General features: G+C 36.2%; 1 protein-coding gene across 2 annotated transcripts in view; it reads left to right on the top strand.

Annotated features, from left to right (window-relative positions):
- The window catches only part of TTC29 (tetratricopeptide repeat domain 29), a 241,988-nt gene that overhangs the window by 105,715 nt on the left and 121,116 nt on the right, over nucleotides 1-15,157 (top strand). For both annotated transcript variants that reach the window (XM_067036908.1, XM_059065746.1), the window contains exon 7: nucleotides 8,864-8,955. In XM_067036908.1, coding sequence (XP_066893009.1) covers nucleotides 8,864-8,955 — 92 coding nt within the window. The remainder of the gene's footprint in view (nucleotides 1-8,863; nucleotides 8,956-15,157) is intronic.

The following is a 15,157-nucleotide window of genomic DNA, read 5'->3' as shown; positions in this document are numbered from 1 at the left end:
CTCACATGTTTCAGAGCATCCTGGATGCCTCTATAAGTTCGGATGCTTTGAGGAGGAAAAACAGCTATCTTTCAGTATTGGAAGAGCCATCACATGGAAGAAGGATGTGCTCATCTTGTCCCACAAAACACAACCTTGGCTAGCAGGCAGATTTCCACATTTTGCTTCCACTTAACCAATAGATTTTTCACATAACTCTCCAATGATTGAGTAGTCTCACAAGAGGATAGTTTCCCATCAGGAAAATTGTTCAAGAAAAGGCTACATGAGGATTTCTCAACGGCAACACTATTCACATTTGGAGCTGGATCATTCTTTTTTATGGGGAGATATTGTGTGAATTGTAGGCTATTGGGCAGCATCCCTGGCTTCTCCCAATGACGACAACCTAAAATGTCTCCAGACATTCCCAAGTATCCCCAGGAGGCAAAATCGCCCTCATCTGAGAACCAATAGGTTAGATAAGCACTTGGGAAAACTAAGCAGTTGCTTCATTCAAATCCTTGGTGAGTACTTTTAAATATTTACGTCATCTTAGTGGAACCTTATAACATCATTTCAAGGTAGTCTTTATTCATTTTCATTTTACACCTGAGGAAATAAACTCACAGACATTAAATCTCTTGACATATGTCACTCAGCTTGGTAGTGAACCTGCCTGACTCAAAAGCCTATGATATTTGGAGAAACTTTGAACACCCAGAGGGAGATTTGATTAATTTTCCCATAAGGCCCTTCCAAAGCCTGTTCTATGCCCTCAGAGTAGGGGTCCCTACCGATTTCAAGTATTAACTAAGGAAGAGAGCTGTGGGGGGAGGGTAGTAAGTGGAGAAAGGAATTTATATAGAAAAAAATACCAAAAATATGAAATAAAAGTAGAATTGGAGTTTATTGAAATTTTTCAAAAACTACAAGATTTCCATCTCAAATAGGCTAGATGCTGTGACTTATTTTATATGATATTTTCCATGGGTTATTTTCCTACAGAAACAATGGCAGTTCAGGTCACCAGCCAGAGCACAGAGACCCATTTAAACTTCATGTCACTGATCTGTGTTAGTTTGAGTTGTTCATGCTCTGTGCTATGCCTGAAGGAGAAATAAAAGTATTTCCTCTCCTTTTCCTAGGCATGGGAATAACTCTGCATAAAATTTGGAAAACTTGGAATGGTGGGAAACAAGGCAGCCAACTGCACCATCTTACATGTGGCATTTTTCACCAAACACGTTGAGCTGCCTAGAAAGCAGAAAAGACAGGAACTATGAATAAAAATGTCCTGCAAAAGACTGCTTTTATGTACATGTAAAGGATGAACGTGAAGGACCTGCCTTACCTTCAAAACAATAGTCAAATTCTTTCTTTGTCATCAGAAAGATAAATTGCAGCTTGAAACTTTGTCACTTCATACCATCAGTTAAAACTGTGATTAGTTAGTGGATGTTCCTAGAAAAAACATTCTGTGCAGGAACCTTAAAGCAAACTTTTCTATTGGTCATTGTTGCTCCTATGTACCTGGGAAAGCTTTTTTTCCTCATTGTGTCACCCATTCCAGTCTCCAGTCCTTGGCTTAAGCTCCTCTCAGTAGGGACCCAATTCTATCATTCCTTTAAAAATGCAGATTGTTTCCCTTTCTATAGGAAGCCTTTCCCCATTGTATTTTCTTCATTGCTCTTATTACTATTTGAAATTTATTCATTTATTTATTTAATTACAAATTATCTCCCCATCACCTAAATACAACGTAGACTGCATGGGGGCCAGGGATTTGCTGCTATATCATTAGCACCTAGAACAAAGCTTGGCCCATAGAAAACACTCAGTATTTGTTTAATGAGTTAAAAAAAATTTTAGCTCTTTATGCAGGCTTATAGCACTATAGAGTTTCTGTGTCTGTATGTCTTATTGCCTTAGATAGTAAGGTCTTTAAGAGTAGGGATATATCTCTATCTGGAAAAGATGAAAACTCTAATTCAAAAAGATACATGTACTCCAATGTTCACTGCAGCACTATTTACAATAGCCAAGACATGGAAGCAACCTAAATGTCCATTGACAGATGAATGGGTAATGAAGATGTGGTCTATATACAATGGAATACTACTCAGCCATAAAAATTGTGTGTGTGTGTATATATATATATATATACACAGACACACACACACACACACACACACACAATTTTATCCTGCAGTCACATCTAATGATGGAATGGAATACACTGGAAGAGTTCTTTGCATAATACATTGGTTCTGAAGGCTAAGCATTATGAAAAAAGTGGTAACAAAAGGGAGTAAAAATAGCATGTAGTTATCGTTTCAGGTAATGGTGACTTACAAATGCCTGATTTTCACATCTGCTGCTTCACATTTCCCTCCTCCTTGTTTTCATCTCTTCCACACCACTGTGATAAGGAACATTGTGGAAAAGCATGTTGGAGCATCTAGAAAACCTGAAGGCGCAGAAGTAGACCCCAAAGGAGGTTATAAAAATCAGTACCTGCTTAAGGGATCATATCATAAGGTGGAATTTCAAGGCAAGGCTGGCCTTTTTTTTTAATAACCTTTGCCCCAAATTATCCTGCCAGACACTATCTGTATTGTTTCATTTCCCTTTGTTAGACTGCAAAACACTCCTGCCAGAAGAAATAATTGGGACCTACAAAGCATCCTCTTTTAAAACAACAACTTCTTCTGGGAGGATTAATGATTTTTGAGTCATTCATACCAAAGTATAAATTTGTTTAATCAACTACTATTCTGTCACTTAACTGAGGAAATTTCCCTGGGGAGATACAGACACACAAGGTATGGGAGGTGTACCAAAAGGGAAGAGGTCAGATGGCAAGTTATTTCAGAATTTTTCCCAAGGCAGACCTTTCTTTAACCCAAGGCAGACTTTTCTTTAACCTAAGGAAAAGAGAAAAAATTTTTTTTTCCATCTATCTCTCTTCTAAGCATCAAACATATTGAAAATTAATTGAGAAAGGGTAGTATGAGAGATCATTGTAGTGATAGAACTTGACTGTGGTGGTGGTTACATGAATATATACATGTGATGAAATGGCATAAAATTAACATGCCATATGTGCATGCATGGGTGCACACACACACACAGACAAGAGTGTGTGTAAAACTGGTGAAATAAGGTGGGTGGATTGTGAATTCCCTGGTTGTGATATACTATAGCTGTGCAAGATTTAACCACTGGGAAAAGCTAGCTGAAGGATATATGAGCATGCTCTGTATTGTTTCTTACAATTGCATGTGAATCTACAATTATCTTAAAATTTAAAAAGGTTTAAAACAAATTAAGGGGACAGTGTTTTCTTATAATGGCTGGCTGGGGAGAGGGGTGGGGAGAGAATTCCATCTAATTTGGGAAAATTAGGCCAGGAGTGATCATCATCATAGTGGCTTAAAGTAAGTTTCAGTTTTGAAAGCAAATATGAGGGCCATGATTTCTGGAATTTCTTCTGTTTTAATGTCTAAAATAAAGGGACTATAAGAAAGGAACTGCAGCGGGGTAAGGAATGGAAAAATAGTGGAAGACAAGAAGGGGCATCGATATCAGATAGTTCATTTTCTTTTGTTCCAAGGTGCCCTGATGATTGGAAATCCTAAAGATGTAGAAGAAAGAAAACAACTGGGTGTCTGATATTATTAGACATAGTACTGTGTTCTTATGTTTCCTGCCTTAAAGGTGCTCAGGCACAGAATTTATTCTTATAATCTTCTGGGGGGACCAGGCTACTTTTCTATTCTCTTTCTCAATCTCTCTAGATATAGATATAGTCTAATATTCATGTATATCTATCTATGTAAACATGACATATATACATAAATATATATATGTTATATATATATATATATATATATATATACACCACTCACTTACTTGACCGATGACAATCTTGACTTAAATCCAATGTTCCCTTGAAGGCTATTGCAGCAAAATGAATTAATGATCCTTAAAATTTGATTTTACAGCAAACAATTCTTCAAAGAACTTGTAGAATATTGCCAGCATTATTCTTTTGCACACTCTCATTTTTTATGTTAAGTATTCTACTGGTTTCGCTTTTAGGTAACCAATAGAAATTATCTCATTTTAAGAACCTGGATTTTATTTGAAAATATCTTTTCAAGTTAATCAGTTTTATTCCAGTGGGAAGATAAAGTCCATTGCCTTTAAAACTTCTAGTAAAATAGCTTTCAAAACTTCATTTCCACTATTCAGGGAAATTATTGGAGCAATGTGATTGAGCGGCCACAAAGCACTCAATTTTTATTAGGTACATGAACTGACTTTTCCAACTTTGGTAATCTTGTAATCATGCTCATTGAAATTGATATAGTAGCATGCTTAATCAGTGTTTTCCTTGGTCTTTTGACAAAGATTGATTAAGTTCATTGTCCATAAAATTTAAGGATATATAATGAATTTTGAACTCATCAAAATATTTTTCACCTGAGATTCTTTTTTTCTCTCCTCTTACCTCTGATTTGCAGTGACAGAATTTAACCTTCCACACCCTGGATTTGTTTCCAACATATTGCATGCCACAGGGGTATTCAGTCAAGTACAGTGGATCCCTCAGATTTCCACACTGTATTTTCTCATTTGAAGTATTCTTTGTAAAGAAGATTCCTATTTGTCTGATGATTCAAGTTGATCAATATTTATTAATTTGTAAATTATACCTTAATTAAAAAGCAGGTAACATAATTTACCATAAGGTCAACATAAAACATCTTTATTTTCTATACAATTTGGGTTTTTTGAGATATTTAATATTCATGCTTTTTAAAATTGAAGTATAGTTGACTTACAATATTTTGTTAGTTTCAGGTATATAGCAAAGTGATTCAGTTATATATATTTTTTCAGATTATTTTTCATTATAGGTTATTACACCTATCTATTTTATATATAGTAGTGTGTATCTGTTAATCCTATACTCCTAATTTATCCCTCCCTTTCCTCTTTGGTAACTATAAGTTTGTTTTCTATGTCTGAGTCTGTTTCTATTTTGTATATAGATTCTTTTGTATTATTTTTTAGATTTCACATATAAGTGATATCACATAATATTTGTCTTTGTCTGACTTATTTCACTTAGTTTGATAATCTCTAGGTCCACCCATGTTGCTACAAATGGCATTATTTCATTCTTTTTTATGGCTGAGTAATATTCCATTGTATATGTGTACCACATCGTCTTTATCCACTCATCTGTTGATGGACATTTAGGTTGCCTCCATATCTTGGCTATTGTAAATGGTGCTGCTATGCACATGGGGGTGCATGTATCTTTCTGAATTAGAGTTTTTTTTCTTTTCTGGATATTTGCCCAGGAGTGGGATTGCTGGATCATATGGCAACTCTATTTTTAGTTTTTTGTATTTTATTGGGGGACAGTTGCTTTACAATGTAGTGTTAGTTTCTGCTGTACAGCAAAGTGAATCAGCTATATGTATACATATATCCCCTCTTTTTTGGATTTACAAAAAAAGAATCAATGTACATTCCCACCAACAGTTATTTTCTACACAATTTGTAATCTCATGTTATTTTTCCACCTACTTTTATATATTTTTTCCTTTTTATTTTAACACTATCCTTCCTACTTGCCTTAGGTTGGACTACACAATTCACCAATCTGCTGAGTTGTGTCCTGTGTTCCCCATATGATTTTACCTGAGTTGGCTCTCCCCAGTCAGAGCTCACATTCCTGAGGAGCAGAGGCCCTGTCTTTGATTTAGATGAGCTCCCCTATAGCACTTTCAAGGTTCTCAGTACTGACTTCATGAACAGTAGTCCCTCCTTACCTGTGTTTTCACTTTCCGAAGTTTCAGTTACCCACAGTCAACCGAGGTCTGAAAATATTAAATGGAAATTTCCAGAAATAAACAATTAATAGGTTTTAAATTGTGCAGTGTTCTAAGTAGCATGGTGAAATCTTGTGGCTTCCATACTGATCCATCCCGGATGTGAATCATCCCCTTGTCCAGCATATCCCAACCATTAGTCACTTAGTAGCCATCAAGGTTATTGGGTTTTGTTGAGATACCATAGTGCTTGTGTTCAGATAACCCTTATTTTACTTAACAATGGTCTGAAAGTGCAAGGGGAGTGATGCTGGCAATTTGGATGTGCCAAAGAAGAGCCCAAAGTGCTTCCTTTAAGTAAAAAGGTGAAAGTTCTCAACCTAGGAAGGAAAGAAAAAAAATTGTATGCTGAGTTTGCTAAAATCTATACTAAGAACGAATCTTCTATCTGTGAAACTGTGAAGGAGGAAAAAGAAATTTATGCTAGTTTTGCTGTCACACCTCAAACAGCAAGTTAGAGCCACAGTGTGTGATAAGTGCTTAGTTAAGATGCAAAATACATTAAATTTGTAAGATATTTTGAGAGAGAGTGACCACATTTACATACCTTTTATTATAGTATATTGTTATGATTGTTCTATGTTATTATAAGTTATAGTTGTTAACCTCTTACTGTGCCTAATTTATAAATTAAACTCTATCATAGGTATGTATGTACAGGAGAAAACATAGTATATATAGGGTTCGGTACTGTCCAAGGTTTCAGGCATCCACTGGGAGTCTGGGAATGTAGCCCCCGTGGATATGGGGGGGTCCACTGTAATTGATTATTTCCCTATTGGGCCAGTAGTGAATTATGTTCTTCCCACTGCCTATATATTTCCTGTTTTTAGGTAAAGCATTTAAGCTGAGAGAGGCACTCTCTCAAGTCACAAATAAAATGTGTCGCCTTTACTCTGAGGAGGGAGCTCTCCAGGAGCTCTTCACTGATGGCTGGTTAACAGAGTCCCAGAAACTCCTCATCCCAGGTTCAAATAGCACTCTGTGTCATCTCACAGCAGCCTCACAACTCTCAGAGGGAGGCTTTCTTTTTTGCTTCGAGGAAAGCTTCTCAGGGAGATTTCTTGGGCCAGGTGTGTTGGGTGTGGTAGAATTAGGTCTTGAATCCAAGTCTTCTTACTCTAAGGTGGGTGTTCATTTCAGGAAACCCCATCGGGTTCCATGAGGAAGCTTCTACAGAATCAAGTCCAAGGCCAAAACCAGAAGGCCAGGCTGAGCTGGTATTTGCTCCTTGATTCTATAGAAGCTTCCTCATGAACACTACCCTCCTAACCACAGTCCAAGGAGTCACAGCCCTAAGATAATGTTGGGTACTTCCGGATGCTACTGTACTGCTTCCAGGTTCATGGTGGCCAGGGGTGTGGGAAAGAGGTGCAGGATAAGCACAGCTGAAGCCCTGGAGAAATCTGTTTTCAGCTAATTCACACAGCTGCATCAGTGCAAACCTCTGTACCACTAGACTATAAATGCCTCGAAGGTTTGCAAGCATACTCTCTTCTCTTTAAGATTTCCTAAGGTCTAACACAACGTTGGCACACAGTAACGATATTTACCGAAAAACGAACTATTTTTGACACAAAATATATAATATTCAATCTTTAACTTTCTGGAATGCCATATAAAACATATATGAGCCAAAAGAGACACTTGACAGTCTCTTCCTAAGTATTTTGATATTTGGATTTAATAAGGTCTCTTACAAATGCACAAAATTCATAGGTTCTGCCCCTTAACTCAGAAAGCTCAATGTCAAGTCATATCAGACTTAATCTAGGTGAATCAGTTTTGCACAACAGAGTGAAAAGAATAGTCTCAGGTTTATACAAGGCTTATTAAGAGACTTAAAAAGAAGAATCAAAATGATGAACTTTGCAGGTTTAACAGGAATTAAAATACTGGGTCAATATGTATCAGTAAGTTTTAATACCAGTATTATGTCAAGTCACTTGTAAACCACACACACACACAGACACACATACACACACAAATTAGGAAGTATCACGTGGCCTCACTGAAGTTATTTCCCAAATATTAACTTTAAGAAAGTAAAGCTGAATATCAACACCACCTTTCGTACACAAACTTTCTAAGATGCCTAATTCAGGCCGAGCACACAGCATGGATGTACATCCTCCCTCATGCTGGCTCTCCCACTCAACACCATCAAATGACTTTCGCTAATTTCTTCTTAGAAAATGAGCAAAAAGGATTTCCATAGAGGTCTTTGGAGATTTCCTGTGTCTTCATGTGTGTAATAGGTTGGTTCAAGTAACAATGAAGGAGGAAGAAGGAAAGGTTATTTTATTTTACATATTTTCCTTCTTCTGGCCCTTGAAAGGGAAAAAGAAGAAAAAGGAAAATTATACCATGCAGATGATGTCAGTGTTAAGATCATACGTTTGGCTGTGGCAGCGTAATCTTTTGATTATCGAAGAGATTGTTGGTAATGAAGTACATTTGTAAGAAATATTTATAGTGTATACTAAATATGTGTACAAACTGTGAGATATGCCTCTAATAAAATGATAGATTTAGAAATTGCCTGGCACATAAATTCATGCTTTTCAAACAGCTATTTATAGAAAGAAAAGTGATATTTAAGCTACCCTAGTAGGCTATTATAATCTGCATTATATTACCTAAGATAGTGGTCCCATATTTGAAAATAATGTTGTAAACCATTCAATTATTTACTCACCCCTAAGTTATATCAATTGGAAGATTTTGGATTTTTCAGGAAAAGAATTACTTTTAAAAAAGTAAGACTTCACTGTCACGGCTCAAAGAGATCACTGCAAAACAAATTATACTATAGATAAAAATAAACCAAACCAACATGAATTTTTAATAAACAAAAAAATATTTTATGGCGATGTGAAAAACAACTATTAATTTAAATATTTTCTGTTATGAAATGAAACATCAGTGAATCTGGTCATGTTATATGTTTAATAAGTATTCTTCTTCCCCCATAGGTCCTTAACACTTATGGTAAAATCTCTACAGACCTGGATGATGATCTCAGCCTGGGGAGAGCCTATGAAGCAACAGCCAAGGTCCTGCAGAGGTAAGTTAGCACATCCTTGTCTTACTGTCACTGTGAATTCACTCAACTGTGAAAGACAAATTGTTTGAGGTCTGTCGCTTTCCATTACTGCCTGCTTAAATTTTAAGCAGTGCCCTTCTTAAGTGACCCTTTCATTGTAAGTTATTTTAAACCAATGTGGTATTTTTAAATATATACCTAAACTCTTCTTTGTCTTTTCCTCCTTCATGTTATTTTATTTTTGATTTTCTGGAAGTTTAGTGATGACCTTGATTGAATAAGAGGGAAAAATCAGGTCACATCTCACAGGTTAAAAAGGCAGAGAGCACAGAAATATACAGTACGCTTCAGTAATTGTGGTTCACCGTAACCTTTCCAGATCTCTTCTTTGAGGCAAGTTTCCATTTTGTGCTTCAATCGTCCTTCTTCCATTAAGACATCTCTCCTTTGAACATTTCTGGATAAACAACTGGGTGCAAAACCAATATTCCCAATATTTCCTTTAAAACAGAAAATCGAACAGAAGTATATATGAACAACTTGTGATACAAATTTTTCCATGGAAAAACAAAATATATATATAGCCTTCACTTATTGTATTGTGATCGCTGTGTACTCCACTTAATCACTGCATTATATTTAAGCCAAGATAGAGTAAGAATTTAAAAAGTTATCAAAGTTATGGCCTTGGTTTTTGGTATGTTACCTTATATCCAACATATAGCTGTTAAATAATTTTGTAGTAGTAGTAGTAGCAATAATAATAATAATAAACATAGGGGCTTCCCTGGTGGCGCAGTGGTTGAGAATCCGCCTGCCGATGCAGGGGACACAGGTTCGTGCCCCGGTCCGGGAAGATCCCACATGCCGCGGAGCGGCAGGGCCCGTGAGCCATGGCCACTGAGCCTGTGCTTCCGAAGCCTGCGCTCCACAACGGTAGAGGCCACAACAGTGTGAGGCCTGCATACCGGAAAAAAAAAAATAATAATAATAAACAACATAGATTGTGTCAAATTCTAATCTTCCCTTTTGTATTTCAGTTGTAAACACATACAAAGTGGTGTTTTAAAAGGCAAAATTATTATTCCAAAGGCATTTAAAATGTATAATGCCTTGAAAGTGGATCTTCATTATGTAATTACCATTCCAATATAATAATCATTAAATATTAAATAAATGATTAATTAAAGATAAAAACACCAACACCAATAAAAGGTATAAGGTGCCCGACAAATAAATACAGTGCACTGCAGTCATCACTGGATGAACAGTAAGGGACAGACATAGTTATAAGGAGAGTATGGACATTTACTCAAGGAAGGCAGGGCCAGCCATGAGTGAAGCAAGCAACCTGTGAGTGTTGTGGTCCCTCCACATAAAGATTGATAACCATCCTGTGCATGATGAACCCAGCTATCCCTTAAACTTTTATTTTCCAAATAATCACCGGGAAGAAGCAGATGTTTGAACACGAAAAAGAGATGTATAAGGATTCAGTGTAATGTCTGTTTGGAACACACCAACTCTGTGCCCTTTTATCCAGCTCATTTTGATTATTTAATTACTTGATTCTTCTCTTAACACTGCCCAGAATCAGTAGAAAATGATTATTTGTCTTGCTTTGTAGTAGCAGACCTGGCCTAAGCCTAAACAGTTAAATAAATGCACCCCTCAACATGTTTATAAAATAATTTCTACAAAATAACATTGTGTTCCAACCTAGATAGAGAGATAAAACTTCAGGGAAAAATGTTTTCTTTCATAAACCTGTACTGAGCACTTACTGCGTCACACAACAAGTGTTGGATTTCCCCTTCAGTTACTGATAGTCTTTATAATTACTTTTGAAACTTCTGCAGACCTGAGGTTATCTTAAAATACTTCTCACCTCTTCAACTGGGGTCTCATCTGGAATATTTTAGTTTCCACTCCAGGATTTGCATTCCTTCTCTATGCTGTGAAAGCTAAGGGGAAGAGTTGAATAAGTATCTTGGCAACAACAACAACAGATAATCAAATGTTTTCATTTGGTTGCTTAAGTATTATTTTAGGTTGAGGTATGGAAAAGGATCCATATACATATATATATATATATATATTTGAAGTGTAGTTAATTTACAATGTGTTATTTTCTGGTGTACAGCAAAGTGATTCAGTTATATATATATACATATATATATATTCTTTTTCATATTCTTTTCCTTTATGGTTTATTATAGGATATTGAATATAGTTCCCTGTGATATATAGTAGGACCTTGTTGTTTATCTATTTTATATATAGTGGTTTATATCTGCTAATCCAAAACTCCTAATCTATCTCTCCTTCCCCTTCCCCTTTGGTAATCATAAGTTTGTTTCCTATGTCTATGAGTCTGTTTCTGTTTTGTAAATAAGTCCATGTGTATCGTATTTTAAATTCCATATATAAGTGATATCATATGATATATGTCTTTCTCTGTCTAACTTACTTCACCTAGTATGGTAATCTCTAGGTCCATCCATGTTGCTGCAAATGGCATTATTTCATTCTTTTTTATGGCTGAGTAATATTCCATTATGTATATGTACCACATTTTCTTTATCCATTCATCTGTTGATAGACACTTAGGTTGCTTCCATGTGTTGGTTATTGTAAATAGTGCTGCTATGAACGTTGGGGACTGTGTATCTTTTCAAATTAGTATTTTTGTATTTTTCGAATATATAACCAGGAGTGGAATTGCTGGGTCATATGGTAGTTCTATTTTTAGTTTTTTGAGGAACTTCCACAAACTTACACAAATGTGTACTATTTTCCACAGTGGCTGCACCAATTTACATTCCCACCAACAGTGTAGGAGGGTTCCCTTTTCTCCACACCCTCTCCAGCATTTATTATTTGTAGACTTTTTAATGATGGCCATTCTGACCAGTGTGAAATGCTTGTAGTTTTGATTTGAGTTTTTCTAATAATTAGCAAAGTTGAGCATCTTTTCACGTGCCTGTTGGCCATCTGTACATCTTCTTTGGAAAAATGTCTATTTAGGTCTTCTGTCCATTTTTTGATTGGGTTGGGTTTTTTTGATGTTGAGTTGTATGAGCTGTTTGTATATTTAGGAAATTAAGCCTTTATTGGTCACATCATTTGCAAATATTTTCTTGCAGTCCATAGGTTGTCTTCATTTTGTTTATGGTTTCATTCACTGTGCAAAAGTTTATAAGTTTAATTTGGTCCCATGTGCTTAGTTTTGCTTTTATTTCTTTTGTCTTGGGAGGCTGATCTAAGATAACATTTCTAGAATTCATGTCAGAGAATGTTTTACCTATGTTCTCTTCTAGGAGTTTTTTGGTGTCATGTCTTATATTTAAGTCTTTAAGCCATTTTGAGTTTATTTTTGTGTATGGCATGAGGGTGTGTTCTACCTTCACTAATTTAAATATGGCCGTCCAACTTTCCCAACATCACTTGCTGAGGAGACTGTATTTTCTCCATTGTACATTCTTGCCTCCTATGTGAAAGATTAATTGACTGTCGGTGTGTGGGTTTATTTCTGGGCTCTCTATTCTCTTCCATTGATCCATATGTCTGCTTTTGTGCTGATACCACACTGTTTCAATTACTGTAGCTGTGTAGTATTGTCTGAAGTCTGGGAGGGTTATGCCTCCTGCTTTGTTCTTTTACCTCAGGATTGTTTTGGCAATTCTGGGTCTTTTATGGTTCCACATAAATTTTAAGATTATTTGTTCTAGTTCTGTGAAAAATGTCATGGGTAATTTGATAGGGATCACATTAACTCTGTAGATTGCTTTAGGTAGTATGGCCATTTTAATGATATTAATTCTTCCAATCTAAGAGCATGGGCTACCTTTCCATTTCTTCCTTATCTTCAGTTTACTTTATCAATCTTTTGTAGTTCTCAGAATATAAGTCTTTTAACTACTTGGATAGGTTTATTCCTAAGTATTTTATTTTATTAACATTTTTATTGCAGTATAATTGTTTTACAATGTTGTATTAATTTCTGCTGTATAACAAAGTGAATCAGCTATATGTATACATATATCCCCATATCTCCTCCCTCTTGCATCTCCCTCCCACCCTCCCTATCCCACCCCTCTAGGTCTTAACAAAGTGTGGAGCTGATCTCCCTGTGCTATGCAGCTGCTTCCCACTAGCTATCTATTTTACATTTGGTAGTGTATATTGTCAATGCTACTCTGTCACTTCGTCCCAGCTTACCCTTCCCCCTCCCCGTGTCCTCAAGTCCATTCTCTATGCCTGCATCTTTATCCTTGTTCTGCCCCTTGGTTCATCAAAGCCATTTTTTTTTAGATTCCATATATATGTGTTAGCATAAGATATTTGTCTTGTTTTGTTGTTCTTTTGTTTTTGCTAGTATGATAAGCTTTATATTTTTTAACATCTTTATTGGAGTATAATTGCTTAACAATGGTGTGTTAGTTTCTGCTTTATAACAAAGTGAATCAGCTATACATATACATATATCCCCATATCTCCTCCCTCTTGTGTCACCCTCCCACCCTCCCTAACCTACTCCTCTAGGTGGTCACAAAGCACCGAGCTGATTTCCCTGTGCTATGTGGCTGCTTCCGCTAACTATCTATTTTACATTTGGTAGTGTATATATGTCCATGCCACTCTCTCACTTCGTCCCAGCTTACTCTTCCCCCTCCCCGTGTCCTCAAGTCCATTCTCTACCTCTGCAACTTTATTCCTTTCCTGCCCCTAGGTGCATCAGAACCATTTTTTTTTATTTTAGATTCCATATACAAGTGTTAGCATATGGTATTTGTTTTTCTTTTTCTGACTTACTTCACTCTGTATGACAGACTCTATATCCAGTCACCTCACTACAAATAACTCAGTTTCATTTCTTTTTATGGCTAAGTAATATTCCATTGTATACATGGGCCACATCTTCTTTATCCATTCATCTGTCAGTGGACATTTAGGTTGCATACATGTCCAGGCTATTGCAAATAGTACTGCAATGAACATTGTGGTACATGTCTCTTTTTGAATTATGGTTTTCTCAGGGTATATGCCCAGTACTGGAATTGCTGGGTCATATGGTAGTTCTATTTTTATTTTCTAAGGAAGCTCCATACTGTTCTCCAGAGTGGCTGTATTAATTCACATTCCCATCAACAGTGCAAGAGGGTTCCCTTTTCTCCACACCCTCTCCAGCATTTATTGTTTGTAGATTTTTTGATGATGGCCATTCTGACTGGTGTGAGGTGATACCTCATCATGCTTTTGATTTGCATTTCTCTAATGATTAGTGATGTTGAGCATCCTTTCATGTGTTTGTTGGCAATCTGTATATCATTTTTGGAGAAATGTCTATTAAGCTCTACTACACATTTTTGGATTGGGTTGTTTGTTTTTTTGATATTGAGCTGCATGAGCTGCTTGTATATTTTGGAGATTAATCCTCTGTCAGTTGCTTCGTTTGCAAATATTTTCTCCCATCTGAGGGTTGTCTTTTTGTCTTGTCTCTGGTTTCCTTTGCTGTGCAAAAGCTTTTAAGTTTCATTAGGTCCCATTTGTTTATTTTTGTTTTTATTTCCATTTCTCTAGGAGGTGGGACAAAAAGGATCTTGCTGTGATTTATGTCATAGAGTGTTCTGCCTATGTTTTCCTCTAAGAGTTTGATAGTGTCTGGCCTTACATTTAGTTCTTTAATCCATTTTGAGTTTATTTTTGTGTATGGTGTTAGGGAGTGTTCTAATGTCATTCTTTTACATGTGGCTGTCCAGTTTTGCCAGCACCACTTATTGAAGAGGCTGTCTTTTCTCCATTGTATATTCTTGCCTCCTTTATCAAAGATAAGGTGACCATATCTGCGTGGGTTTATCTCTGGGCTTTCAATCCTGTTCCATTGATCTATATTTCTGTTTTTGTGCCAGTAACATACTGTCTTGATTACTGTAGCTTTGTAGTATAGTTTGAAGTCCAGGAGCCTGATTCCTCCAGCTCCGTTTTTCGTTCGTAAGATTGCTTTGGCTATTCGGGATCTTTTGTGTTTCCATATAAATTATTCAAATTTTTGTTCTAGTTCTGTGAAAAGTGCTATCGATAATTTGATAGGAATTGCATTGAATCTGTAGATTGCTTTGGGTAGTATAGTCATTTTCATAGTGTTGATTCTTCTAATCCAAGAACATGGTATATCTCTCCATCTATTTGTATCATCTTTAATTACTTTTATCATTGTCTT

Source organism: Kogia breviceps, chromosome 6 (genome assembly GCF_026419965.1).
Source record: "Kogia breviceps isolate mKogBre1 chromosome 6, mKogBre1 haplotype 1, whole genome shotgun sequence".
NCBI classification, from domain to species: Eukaryota; Metazoa; Chordata; class Mammalia; order Artiodactyla; family Physeteridae; genus Kogia; species Kogia breviceps.
This window is presented reverse-complemented; position numbering and strand designations above follow the sequence as displayed.